At 41.1% G+C, this 13,890-nt stretch overlaps 1 protein-coding gene and 2 pseudogenes across 1 annotated transcript; all 3 read left to right on the top strand.

Annotated features, from left to right (window-relative positions):
* Positions 1-889: 889 nt before the first annotated feature.
* Positions 890-1,951, top strand: MOS (v-mos Moloney murine sarcoma viral oncogene homolog). Its single transcript, XM_005871660.1, has one exon. The coding sequence runs from the start codon at positions 890-892 to the stop codon at positions 1,949-1,951; it is 1,062 nt and encodes a 353-aa protein (XP_005871722.1).
* Positions 1,952-8,308: 6,357 nt separating this feature from the next.
* Positions 8,309-9,062, top strand: LOC102262606 (annotated as a pseudogene).
* A 2,555-nt stretch (positions 9,063-11,617) lies between these two features.
* On the top strand, positions 11,618-12,656 carry LOC102241560 (annotated as a pseudogene).
* The last annotated feature ends 1,234 nt before the right edge of the window (positions 12,657-13,890 follow it).

Raw genomic sequence — 13,890 nt, forward strand, 5'->3', positions numbered from 1 at the left:
CCAGGATTCTCTCATATTTGTTATTTTTTGAAGCTCTGATCATGGCTCTGAATCATTTTTTGTTCTTTTTTCCTCTCCCAACAGCTGTTTCAAGACTTCTGCAACTCATTTGCTGTGGAGCCTAGAATCTCTCTTGCAAGCATGCTTACTGGGTGGGCTGAACTGCCAGGGAACAGGATTGTTAGGAAGTCAATATGTTGCTAAGGAGTCTTGCTAATTTGCTCTGTAAGCTGAATGGAGTGTCAGAGAAATTTTCTTTCCCATGATGAACTAGGAGGTGCATGTTTTGGCCTGTATCAGTGATTCTATTTGGATCCCTTACTTTAAGGTTACGTTGTTTTTTTTTACCCACATATATAGGTTGCACCTAGTTATCCCTGTAATCAGATAAACAAATGTCAGCTGTTCATATTTCAATCCTTTCTGCCAATAAGTGCTGGAAGTGACTTAATGCAGCTGGAGAGTAACACTGACCATCATTATAGCCTTCAAAGTGTGAAATCGTACTGCTGTGGCCTTTTCTGTCTGATTGCTGATAATGTTCAGAGGATGAGACTTGGGGGGGTGGAGCCCATTTTAACACAATTAAGAAATAGTGTAAAAGAGGGGTGCTGTTTATCTGAGAGCTTGTTGTTGTAAGAATTCACTGTAAATGCTGAAGGGAAATGCTTTCACCTGGAAGATATTGTTGTGCTTCGTTCAGATTGTTTTCCCCATCTGACAGACACCCTTGCTGAGTAACCGCACAGATGCGGCTCAATGGGAAAACGAAGGAAGAGGAGAAAAACCCTGAGGCGGGGCGAGGGAGCAGGTAGTCAGTCAGTCGTGCTCCCAGACTGATGAGGGTTTTCACTTACCCGAGCCGCTCTGGATCCACTTGGAATAGGCCATGCCCTCGCCCCTCCCGCGGCGCAGTTACCTCCCGGGCGAGTTTTCTCCCTCCGTGGACTCCAGGCCCTGCAGCAGCCCCTCGGAGCTCCCAGGTAGGGCCGGGAAGCTCTTCCTGGGCACCACTCCTCCCAGGGCCCCACGGCTGCCTCGCCGGCTGGCCTGGTGCACCATCGACTGGGAGCAGGTGTGCTTCCTGCAGAGGCTGGGCTCTGGGGGCTTCGGCTCCGTGTACAAGGCCACCTACCACGGGGTGCTCGTGGCCATCAAGCAAGTGAACAGGTGCACCAAGAACCGCCTGGCGTCCCAGCGCAGCTTCTGGGCTGAGCTCAACGTAGCGAGGCTTCGCCATGAGAACATCGTGGGGGTTGTGGCTGCCAGTACGCGCACGCCTGTGGGCTTTGATAGTTTAGGCGCCATCATCATGGAGTTTGGTGGCCATGTCACTTTACACCAAGTCATCTACGGTGCTACCAGCTCCCCCGAGGAAGAGGAGAAGGAGGAGGAAGTGGAGTCTCACGGTGGTGCAGGAGGGGAGCTGAATTTGTCCAAGTGCCTGCGGTACGCCCTGGATATTGTGAACGGGCTGCTCTTCCTCCACTCGCAAAGCATTGTGCACTTGGACCTGAAGCCCGCCAACATTCTGATCAGCGAGCGGGACGTCTGCAAAATCGGAGACTTTGGTTGTTCTGAGAGGCTGGAGGATCTCCCGTGCTTCCAGACCCCTTCTCACCATCTGGGCGGCACCTACACCCACCGCGCCCCCGAGCTCCTCAAAGGAGAGACCCTGACGCCCCAAGCCGACATCTATTCTTTCGCCATCACTCTCTGGCAAATGACGACCCAGGAGGTGCCTTACCTGGGCGAGCGTCAGCACGTGCTCTACGCGGTGGTGGCTTACAACCTGCGGCCGCCGCTCTCGGCAGCTGTCTTCTCGGCCTCCATCCCTGGGAAGAGGCTGGGGCAGATGATCCAGGGCTGCTGGAGGGCCAGTGCCGTGCGGAGGCCCAGCGCGGAGCTGCTCCTGGCTGACCTCAGCTCCCTGAGAGCTGACCTCGGCTGACGCTAAACCTGTTTCAAGATAAGCGTTTGTCTTTGTTTCTATTTATTTTTAAAGAAGTGAAGATGTAGGGGAAAAAATCATATTTGTAGGACATATTTTTAGAAAATAAAGTCACTAAAGCCTCCTTTAGTCTCAAATGCTTCTTCTAAGAGCTACCAATCTGGTAGTGGTCCTAGTGCTGTTAGTAACTAACCTTATTCCTTCATAGAGGTCTATGCTTTGCTTTTCCAGCAGGTGGACGTACTTTAAAAGTTCCATAGTATTGCATTTACTCAGATGTGTTATTGATAAAACCAATTTGTCCAAAACAGAACTGAGTTGTAAAATGCTAAAAATTTTCTATAAATTCTCCATACCCACCACCTAAATTTAAACTATTAATAGTTTACTTGCTCCCATACCAAATAAGTAAAAACTTTTTTGAAAAAGATTGTTTTCCTGTTCCCTCCAACAAAATTTCTTGTTTGTGATGACTTTCATACATAAAATTCACAAGTTGAGGTACGTTTATTAGTTTGTTGCCTAAAAATCAACAAAACAGATAAACCACAAGTTGACTTAAATAAAAGCACATAAACACAAAATTAATAAAGGGAGAATAATGACATAACAGGAAATTTTTTTAATTTTAAGAGAAAACTTTGCATATCTGTATAGAAATAAATTTGAACACCTAGAAAAATATATTGTGTTCTAGAAAACTATAATTTAACCAAAACTGGCCCCAGTGAAGATAGCAAATCTATCATAGACCAATTTCTATAGAAGAAATAGAAGAGGTTGTCCATCCCTCCCTCTTCTCACCTTATACGACATTAAACCCAAAGTCCCACTAACTTATACCAAACCTTAGAGACTAGGAAATCTTGATGCTACTTAAATTAGAAGGAAAACTTTCAAATTATTTTTAAGAATAACCTTTATACTGAAGCCTGATAAAGTTGCTTTAAAAAAATAAACTACAGACCAATCTTATTTACAGTTTCTAAATAAACTATTAGCAAACAGAATCCAACAGTTTATTTTTTAAATTTAATTTTCTAATCATGTGAGTTATTCCAATATGCAAGGATGGGTCAATATTAGAAAATTTATTAACTTAATTCATCATATTAATTGGTGAAAAGAAAAAATAAGGATATGTACTGAGAAGAAATTTGACAAAATTGAACATTCATTCCCAATTTTAAAAAAGAGACTAAAAGAGAAGAATCAATGGATACTTCCTTAACAGGACTTTTAAAAACGCACACATGACCAATGTTAATCTCTTTGCTTTTATAACTGCATCATGGTTAGTTGTTAACATTAGGGAAAGTTAGGCGAAGGGTATATAAGAATTCTCTGTACTATCTTTGCGAATTTTCTATATTTCTAAAATTATTTCAAAATAAGTTTAAAAAGTATAAAACACACACAAACACACATTTCAGCCCAACAGCCACCATCATAATAGAGAATGACTGGAGGCATTCCCACTGAGTCAGGAATAATAAAAGAATGAATGTGCATACTACCACTGCTATTTAACATCTTATTAATCAATGAAGTTACAAAAGAGAAGGAAATTTGAGTTTTAAAATTGTAAAGAGAGAGAAAACTAATTTTGCTTGCAGATTCTTTTTTCAGGATGTATAAAGAATTAATTCAAAATAATTTAAACAATGAGAAGATTGTATACTAGTAAGATAGCAGGATATAAAAGTAACATGAAACCCATAGATTTCAAATATGTAAATGTAAACAAAACCCAGTTAGAATTTATAAAAGAGGATTCCTTTTACAATAGCAATGAAAAGGAGAGAATATTCTCTCTGACACAGCCACAGCCACGTGGTTGGTGATAGTCAACCCAGAAGATGGAATACTTGACCAGTGTGGGAGGGATATTAGTTGTATACAGGAGGGTTGAACAAACAAGTATATTGAGGATAATGAGAGCTAAGTTGCATAAATGTTGTAGAAGGGGGCTATAAGTACAGAGAGGAGGACGTCTAGAATTAATCCTAGAGTGTTGAAATGAAATAGGTATCAGTGTGAACTCAGTTTTTAAGAGGTAGATGGATAGAGATATATAGAGAAATATATAGAAGTAGACATAAAAAATAAAACTTTTAAAAAGAAAAGTAGGTATAAGTTTTAAAATGTGCAAAATCTTTATTGGGAAAACTTTAAAATATCCTTAAAAAGTATATAAGCCCTAGCTGGTTTGGCCTGCGGACCAAAGGGTCCCGGGTTCGATTCCGGTCAAGGGCACATTCCTTGGTTGCAGGCTCCTCCTCGGCCTGGGCCCTGGTCAGGGCTTGTGCAAGAGGCAACCAGTTGATGTATATCTCTCACATCAGTGTTTCTCTCTGTCTTTCCCTCTCTCTTTCACTCTGCCTAGAAAAATCAATGGAAAAATATCCTCAGATGAGGATTAACAACAACAAAAAAACATATATAAGAAGCCTCAAACAAATAAAAAGAATCTGTTCAGAAAAATTATCATCATAGCTAAAGTGTATTGAGTATTATGTACCAGGAACTGTAAAGTATTTTGCTCAGATGTCAAATTCAATCCTCATAACTACTCTAACATATTTACTATTGTTATTAGAGAGATTAAAAACTTGCCCAGAGTCACACAAATAAGTGATAGGGCCAGAACCCATGTCCTTAACCATTCTATTATAGTGGCAGGGGATACCTTACTTTTAACTTCATTATTTCAAAGGTTTAAACAATATTTTATCTAGTTTATAAAAATCAAGAAAATTACTATTGAAAGCATAATGTAATTAAGGATGATTTTCAAAGAGAAACAGAAAAAGTATCTGAGAAATATAATGCCATGCCCAATGTTTTAAAAAAGGAAATAGCTATAGTATGTACTTCTTTCCTTCACATAAATCTGATCATAAAATAATTCTTATCCAAGTATTCACATATTCAGCAAGCATATATTGCATCATCTAATATGCCCTGAGCATCATGCGAGCTAGATTCAGTGGGGGAAAGCAAACGCACAGACATAGACTTAAGAGTTGATATTACATTCTAGTTGAAGAGGTCGTGCAGCACTAAATTTAAGATTTTGTGAATACTGATTTCATTATTAGTATATTAGCTACATTTCCAAAATGTAAAATTTCCTGACAGTCTTGGAAAATATTGGAACTTCCAGTGAATAATAAAGGGCCAAACATACTCATGTAGCTGTTCTCCCTAATTCCTATATGTGACAGATGAATTTTTTAAAGCATTAATTCACAAGGACAAAGAGAAAGAAAATTATAGGAACAAAAGTTAGGAAGCTGGGAAGTTCAGGATGCCCTAGAATGTTTAAGCCAGCAGTAGGGGAACCTGAGATACAACCTGAGTTTTTCCACAGAAGGCCCAAAAGTTTTTAGCATTGGCTGTTTTAAGTTCACAGGATCTGGCAACCAAGCTAATACCCTCTATGTAATAAAACCACCAGAATAACCTACTGTGAGACTTTCATTCTTAAAGGTCCATCCACATGTTCAGAGTTACCAATTAGTTTTTTATAACCCTACTATTAAATAGCAGCATACAGCCCATTTTATTTCCAAAGAAAACCTTTTATATGAAAGAGGAAGATTAAAAAAAATCTTAACTATCCTCATAGAGATATAAAAGGAGATATTGGCTACATGAAAAAAAAAAGGGGGGGGGAGGGATCTTTTTAAAAAAAAAACAGAAAATAGTAAAGAGTTTTTGGAAGTTAAAACTATAATTATATACATAAAAATTCATTAGAAAAATGGATAAAGATAAGTAGAGGAAAAGTAAAAGAGATTGAAAGAAAGCAAGACAATTGGAAGATCAGTGTGGAAAGTCTAATATTCAAATAATAGAAGTTCCAGAGATAGAAGATATGGAAATAGGAGAAAATTATCAACAAACAATTTAGGAAACAAAGTTTCCAGATTGAAAAGATGTAGTGTTGATTGCCCAGACAACAAATAAAAACAAGGCATATTACCAAATATTTAGAACATTAGGGGCAATGAAAAAACCCTAAAAGCTTCCAAAAATTGAAAAAAAAAAGACCACATATAAAAGATAAGGATCCTAAAAGACAATAGAGATTACCATTTCCAAAATTCTGAGGGAAAATCATTTCTAACTTAGAATTCTATACTCAGCGAAATTATTAATTGAATGTACATGTTGGCTAAAGACCTTTTGAGACAGGCAAGGTCTCAAAAATTTACTACTATGCACCCTTTCTCACAAAACTACTTGAGGAGGTACTCTACTATAGCAAGTGCATAAACCAAAAAAGAAGAAAACAGAATATCCAGGAAAGAGCTAGACAAAGGGAATCTCCAAGGACCATGATGGTTGAAGATAACAAGCTGTCAATTGTGCAGGTCTGATGACTCAGAGAAGATAAAACTAATGAATACCTGTGTTTTAATGGATTGAAATAATATTCCACAGTGTGAGGAGAGTATGGGATAAACTATGATGAATACAGAATAAACAAAGAGAATGAAACAAATTTTATTAACTTTAGGGGACACAAAAAGTTGGGCAACACAAGAAAAGCAAATATTGTGTAACAAATGGTTCAGTTCAAATAGCCTTGTATAATAGCTATAATAAAGCAACACTGTATGTTGATCTAACCAAAGGAATAACATAACAATGATGGAAGGATGAATGGAGAGGAATTGTGACTATAGGTACGGAGGATAGAAGTGAAATAAAACTAAATTCTAATCTTCCAAAGAGAAAAGTCAATAGATAATACCTAAAAATAAAAAATAAAAAAATCAAGAAGTGTCCACGTAAGTATGTTATTAAGAGGTACAGATTTAGTCAACAAAATTAATAGCGAAAGGGGGTTGAAAGTGGTTGCAAGACTCCAAGAGTTGGTGTGGCATCCTTGAGGCTTTGCGGGGGGGCAATAATTCTAGTGCCACTATTTGACCCTTTAACTGCTGCTCACATATAAATTATAAAAATTAAAAAAACTAAATTAAAAAACAAAAAGACGAAAATGAGTGTGTGGTGGGTCTCAGGATATATTTTAATGTGCTTTTTCTATGAAATGAATTTTAAGAAATAATATCAAAGTGATTAAAGTAAATATTCTCTTTTATTATTTTGATACATGTGAGCCAACTCCCTATGTGAAATCCATGCTTTCTTTAAAATAGAGTAATAAAACAGTACAGGCTCCCTCAAAAGAGAAAAAGCCTAAAAGAGGAAACAAGCTACCCATTCAGCTAAGAAAAGCAGAAGCAGCCGAGAAGGACTAAACTAAAGCAAGACAGCTTCCTGAACACTGCTGAATAGGGCATCAAATTACAAAGAGGGGAAACCTAAAGGTCTGTGGAATAATAGAGTGCAGCCAGAAAAAATTTAAAGGGAAAGGAGAACAAAATTTGACAGAATAATAGCAGCGAATGCCAGAAGCAAGTCCCCTTACAGAGGAATCAAGTTACAGAATTCCCTGACTTCAGAACTGGAAGTAGATTTTCCCCCTTTAAGGAATGGTGAATCATATTAGAACACATTGTACAGTTAGTCTGACCAAACATTTGTCAAACATTAAGTAATCTTTAAGTCCTTAAGAAATTTAGATTCTGCCACAATCTGAAGAATAAGTTCTTTTTTTTTTTTAAAGTCAGAAAAACAACCTGTTTTCCCTCCCAATGAATGTTGTGATGAGGGTCACGCTGGTCTATTATGGGGAAATCATACAACTATCATTGTCTACTGGAGTGTAATTATGGAGTGTATCTTTCCATAATCATTTCAGAGTGTCCTGCTATTGTAATTTCAGCTAGAATAACCCATCACTAGGATAATTCTGTTTCTGTGATAGAGTCCATTGAATTCAGGGTTGAGTATACAATTGTTTCAGGATCTTCTCTTCTGGTTTTTTTGCTGTCCATGTTTTGGCCATTCTGTTACTCATCAGTATCTCCAGTAGGGTGTTAGGAGAGGAAAATGATGGAGAGACATTCAATGGTTTATTTTTCTACTTTTAAAAAATATATTGTTATTGATTTCAGAGAGGAAGGGAGAGGGAGAGAGAAATATCAATGAGACTCATTGATAAGCTGTTTCCTGCATGCCCCCTACAACCCAGGCATGTGCCCTCCACTGGAATTGAACCCGGGACCCTTCAGTCTGCAGGGTGAAGCTCTATCCACGGAACCAAACCAGCTAGGGCTATTTTTCTATTTTTTTAAACAGGTCCACTATCCAGTATTGGCTTTTATTCAATTTGAGGGCTACTTTTAGATTTATTTGTATTCTCCCCAATCTCCCTATTTTATAGATTCCTCCTTAGTCCATAAAAATTCAATTTTAAAGAGAGATGGGTTTTTGGGTGCGATGCCATATGCCAATCAGCCCACCGTGGGCTCACAGAGCTGAGGAGTGTCAAGTTCATCATTAAGAATGAGGACCTAGAGGTGGCCAGTTCTATTCAAAAGGTCTTCATCACTGAAGTGCCCGTAATAGCCATTGATGACAAGTTCCTTCATGACGCGTTCATCATTCACAGGCTTGGATCAATCCCCCTCACTAGTGTGCACACAATGGACAGGCTGCAGTACTCCTGGGACTGCACGCGTGAAGAGTTCTGCCCTGAATGCTCAGTGAAGTTCATTCTCCACCTGTGGTGCAATGAAGATCACACTCCTCGCCTCACCTCTTGAGACTTCATCTCCAACAGCCCCAGGGCCACTCCAGTGACCTCCCAGAACCGAGATAATGACCCCCATGATTATGTGGCGTAGGACACATCCTCACTGCCAAGCTGTGAGAGGGCCAGCAGCAAGACTTCGAGACCTCGTGCCTATGCCACAAAAGGGCTTTGGCAAGGAGCATGCTAAGTGGAACCCGACTGCAGGGGCACACAGTGTACCCCAAGCCAGAGGAATGGCCAAAGAGTGAGCACTCGGAGCTGGATGAGGACGATTCACAGGCTCCCTACAACCCCAAAGACAAGCCGGAGAGGTTTCACTACCAGGTGGAGTGCTGCGCTCTGAAACCATCGTCCTCTCGGGCCCCCTCTGGATTGAAGAAGGTGAGTGACTTACAGACCCAGTTAAGCCATGATATCAAGAGTGACATCCTCACATAAACTAGCTGCAGCTCACCGGCTTCAGCGAAAAGGGATTCAAGCCAGAGATGTCTTTCAGGTCTCTCCTCAGACTCTTCTAGCTTCTGGGGTCTGGACAGCTGTTACTTACACTTCTTGGCAAGACATCAGTACCAACTAGAGGGGCAGCAGAGTGGGAAAGTGCCTATCCCAGCCTTGCTTGGTCACAGATAGATTACCAGAGGTGCCACTGGTATTTGAGGCAGGGCAGTCTTACTGGACATTCAGCATCCCTGGCCCTGCCTGCTACTTGGCAATAGTCTCTGCAGAACCCAGCCCTCCCTTCCCCCGTTTCCTGATCTGCCTGTAGCGGTCGTGCTGCTTCCCTGTTAACAACCACTGACCTGGACCCTCCTCTTTTGGTCATTTCAGCTCTTTACATTCCATCCAAAAGTTGGACTTTTTACAGTTGTGCCTTAGGTTTCTGGTGTGAGGATTGAGTGCTAGAACCCTCATCCAGGCTGTCTACAAACCCTGCCCAGGGCAGCCTACTGATACTTCACTCAAATTCCCAAGTGTGCCTAATTTGAGAACCCTTTGAGAACAGTGTTAGACCCTGGCTGCCCCTCCACTCCCACAAATAAACCCTGTATTACATTCTCTACACAATGGAATACTATGCAGCTGTAAAAAATAAGCATAAAAAAAAGAAGCATCTATTACCCTTTGAGACAACATGGAGGGACCTGAAGAGTATTATGCTAAGTGAAATAAGCCAGTCAGAGAAAGACAAATAATACAACCTCACTTATATGTGGAATCTAACGAACAAAATAAACTGATGAATAAAAATAGATCCAGAAACATGGAAGCATGCAACAGACTAATGAATCTTCTCAGAGGGGGTGGGGGGAGATTAATTAAAGAACTTATATGCATATACTAGTATGCATAACCCATGGACACAGACAATAGTGGAGTGAAGGCCTGGGAAGAAGGCAGGAGCGGGGTAGAGGGCATCAATGGGGGTAAAAAGGGGGACATCTGTAATACTTTCAACAATAAAGGTAAATTTTTAAAAAAAGTATTGGGTGTTTTGTTTTGTTTTTTAATTTTTTAATGAGAGTCCCAGAGGTGGACCTGGAGTAGGAACTTACAACTTCAGACACCAGTGAGGGTAGGGGGAGTGTCTGTTCAGGATCTTATTTAAACCAAGTCTCAAAGACTTCATGGAAAGGATCACTAAGGATCGCTAATAGTTGGCCATCACCCACCAATCCTCCACCTCTCCTAATCAAAAAGATAAAAAGGCAACCAGGAAATAATGGCTTCTCCTTCACTGAGAAGCTGTTCCAATGGAAAAGAAATTTCTCCTGAAGAGAATGTAAGGGCAAAGAGAAAGTAGCCTAGGCCGCCCTTGGGACTGAAGGAGAAGATCTTTCGAGGTGCCTTCCAGGAAAAATTACCAGTGGGGAGGGTGGAGGGTTATACGAACAACTGAAATCAGAACAATTGAAATAAAAGAGGCACAAGGGGGCTCACATCTTGGGTCGCCTTTTCCCTGATTCTGCAAATGTGTAAGATGTCCTTAACGGACAACCGGGGCAGAAGCGCCCGTGGGGAGATGCCATGATACTAGCAAGGGGACAGGCAGTTAATGTCTCCAAACAGAGGGAAGGCGGGGGGGACCCACTCTTCCTGACTGAGGCTTGGGGTGCTATCCCCCGAGGAGAGAGAGGCTGTGTTCAGTGATTCTTCTGTCTGGGAAAGTCAAGGAAAACAGTGAATATGTCATGCTTCCTGTTTTCAAGGAACTTTTAGCCTACCACCAACAGTTCCACTAAAACTATATGTTTTTTAAAATAAATAACTTACATACCACATACCCAAATCATTTCCAGATGGATTAAAGAGCGTCTGTAAAACTGGAAGAAATGGATTTGAGTAGTTAATACAAACTAGAAGGAGGAAGGAGTTCCTACGCTTTTATAAAAGCAGTGAAAAAACTATAAAGGAGGTTGCCATATTTTATTACATCAAAAGTATAACTTCTGGATATAAAAATATAAATAAATACAGATAATTGGCTGAGAAAACTTTGTTCAAAATGTGACTGACCATAGGTTAATTTTTTTCTATAAAGAACACACACAAATAAAAATGAAACATCATCATGCCCTAATAGAAAAATGAAGAAAATTCTTTTTTTTCTTAATCCTTATCTGAGGATATATTGTTGTTGTTTTATTAATTTGAGAGAGAGAGAGAGAGAGAGAGAGAGAGAGAGAAAGAGAGAGAGAGAGAGAGAAACATTGATGTGAGAGAGAAATATCAATCGGTTGCCTCCCATATGTACCAGACCAGGGATCAAACCTGCAACCCAGGAATGTGCCCTGCCTGGGAATCGAACCTGCAACCTTTTGGTGTATAGGGCAACGCTCTAACCAAGCCACCTGGCCAAGGCAAGAAATGGGTAAAAACCTTGAAAAGTCAATTCATGATAAAGAAAATGCATATACCCGTTTCTTGCTACCCAGAGAGGGGACCTGTATGGTGCTGTTCTCGGTTCGCACTTAACATAAAGGGAAACTCTCACAATGTCCAGACCCCTTGGTGTTCTGCAAATGAAGGCGGGGATGTCAAGTTCCTGGCAGCAGGAACCCACTTAGGTGGCACCAACCTTGACTTCCAGAGGCAACAGTACATCTACAAGAGGAATAGTGATGGCATCTACATCACAAATCTGAAGAGGGCCTTAGCTGGTTTGGCTCAGTGGATAGAGCATTGGACTGGGGACTGGAAGGTCCCGGGTTCAATTCCAGTCAAGGGCACATGCTCAGGTTGCGGGCTGGATCCCCAGAGTGGGGCGTGATCAATGATACTCTCTCATCATTGATGTTTCTATCTCTCTCTCCCTCTCCCTTCCTCTCTGAAATCAATAAAAATATATTTTTTAAAAAATCTGAAGAGAACCTGGGAGAAGCTTCTGCTGGCAGCTCGTGCCATTGTTGCCATTGAAAATTCCGCTGACATCAGTCATATCACCCAGGAATAAGGCCAGCGAGCTGTGCTGAAGTTTGCTGCTGCCTCTGGAGCCCTCCTGTTGCTGCTGCTTCACTCCTGGACCCTTCACCAACCAGATCCAGGCAGCCTTCCTGGAGCCGAGACTTCTGGTGGTTATGATCCCAGGGCTGACCCCCAGCGTCTCACAGAGGCGTCTTATGTTAACCTGCCTACCGTTGCTTTGTGTAAGACAGACTCTCCTCTGTGTTATGTGGGCATTGCCATCCCTTGCAACAACAAGGAGGCTCACTCAGTGGGTCTGATGTGGTAGATGCTGGCCTGGGAAGCACTGAACACACATGGCACCCTCTCCCATGAATGCCCATGGGAAGTCATGCCTGATCACTACTTCTAGAGAGATCCTGAAGAGACTGGAAGGGAAGAACAGGCACTGCTGCAAAGGCTGTGACCAAGGAGGAATCTCAGGGTGGATGGACTGCTCCAGCGCCCAAGTTCACTGCTGCTCAACAGAGGTTGCAGATGGGCCTGAAGGCGGGCATGTGTGTGCCTATTCAGCAGTTTCCTACCGAAGACTGGTCTGCAGCCCCCACTGCTCAGGCCACTGAGGGGTAGGAACCATCACTGAGTGATCTGAAGCTGTTCTTCCACAAAATCTTAACAGAATGGAAATAAGGTTGATGGAAAAGAAAGTTCCCAAGAAAAGGAAAGAAAGAAAATGCATATAGGAAACAAATAAGAAAAATAGGAAAATGTTACTTCATGAGTACTTGAAGAACTGCATATTAGAAATAGGGTGCCTTGCCCAGCCGGCATGGCTCAGGGGTTAAGTATCAACCTATGAACCAGGAGGTCATGGTTTGATTCCTGGTCAGGGCACATGCCCGAGTTGCAGACTCAATCCCCAGTGTGGGGTGTGCAGGAGGCAGATGATCTATGATTCTCTCTCATTGATGTTTCTATCTCTCTCTCCCTTCCTCTCTGAAATCAATAAAAATATATATTTTTTAAAAAGACACATTCCTTTTTTTTTTAAAAAAAAGGCTCAACTTTTTAATAGATCAAAATAGATCAAAAAAGAAAAATCATATAAACACCTGCTGAGTTAATGAAAAGGCATTTGATATAATTCTAAATCCATTCCATAATGAAACCATAAAATTACTCCAAGAAACCAGGGATAACTTTTAAAAAATAATCTCAGAATGTGGAAGGTCTTTCTTAGCAATCAATTTCTTTTTTTTTTTAAATATATTTTATTGATTTTTACAGAGAAGAAGGGAGAGGGATAGAGAGCCAGAAACATCGATGAGAGAGATCGATCAGCTGCCTCCTGCATGCCCCCCAGTGGGGATGTGCCCGCAACCAAGGTACATGCCCTTGACCGGAATCGAACCCGGGACCCCTGAGTCCGCAGGCCGACGCTCTATCCACTGAGCCAAACCGGTTCGGCTAGCAATCAATTTCTTGATGAGTCCCAATCCAGGAGGGTATAGACATGAAAAGTTTTCATTTCCCCCTTCCCTCCTTAGTAACTGATTTCAACTGCACTGTGTCAAATCACCTTTCCCCATCCCTTAATAAAAATCTAGGAAAGGGCCTATGACTATCTCGTAACTTCAGGTTATTAAATCTATGCCCAATACTGTTTAAAGCTCTAAGAGGATCCAATGCAAAGCTTTCCACTATCATGGGTTAGACTTCTGCTGGAGTAAGCTCATAAAATTTATAATCTAAATTGGGTCACGTTTGAGTGAAAGAACCGAGACTGTACATACCTGGCCAAATCACATGGACAGTCACCACAGAGCAAAGGACTTGAAATGGGGAGAAGAGACCTTCCTCTCCT

This window comes from Myotis brandtii, unplaced genomic scaffold (assembly GCF_000412655.1).
Source record: "Myotis brandtii unplaced genomic scaffold, ASM41265v1 scaffold351, whole genome shotgun sequence".
NCBI classification, from domain to species: domain Eukaryota; kingdom Metazoa; phylum Chordata; class Mammalia; order Chiroptera; family Vespertilionidae; genus Myotis; species Myotis brandtii.

Bases quoted from the DNA above. Each gene is read 5' to 3' on its own strand.
- MOS (XM_005871660.1), top strand. From the start codon at position 890: ATGCCCTCGCCCCTCCCGCGGCGCAGTTACCTCCCGGGCGAGTTTTCT.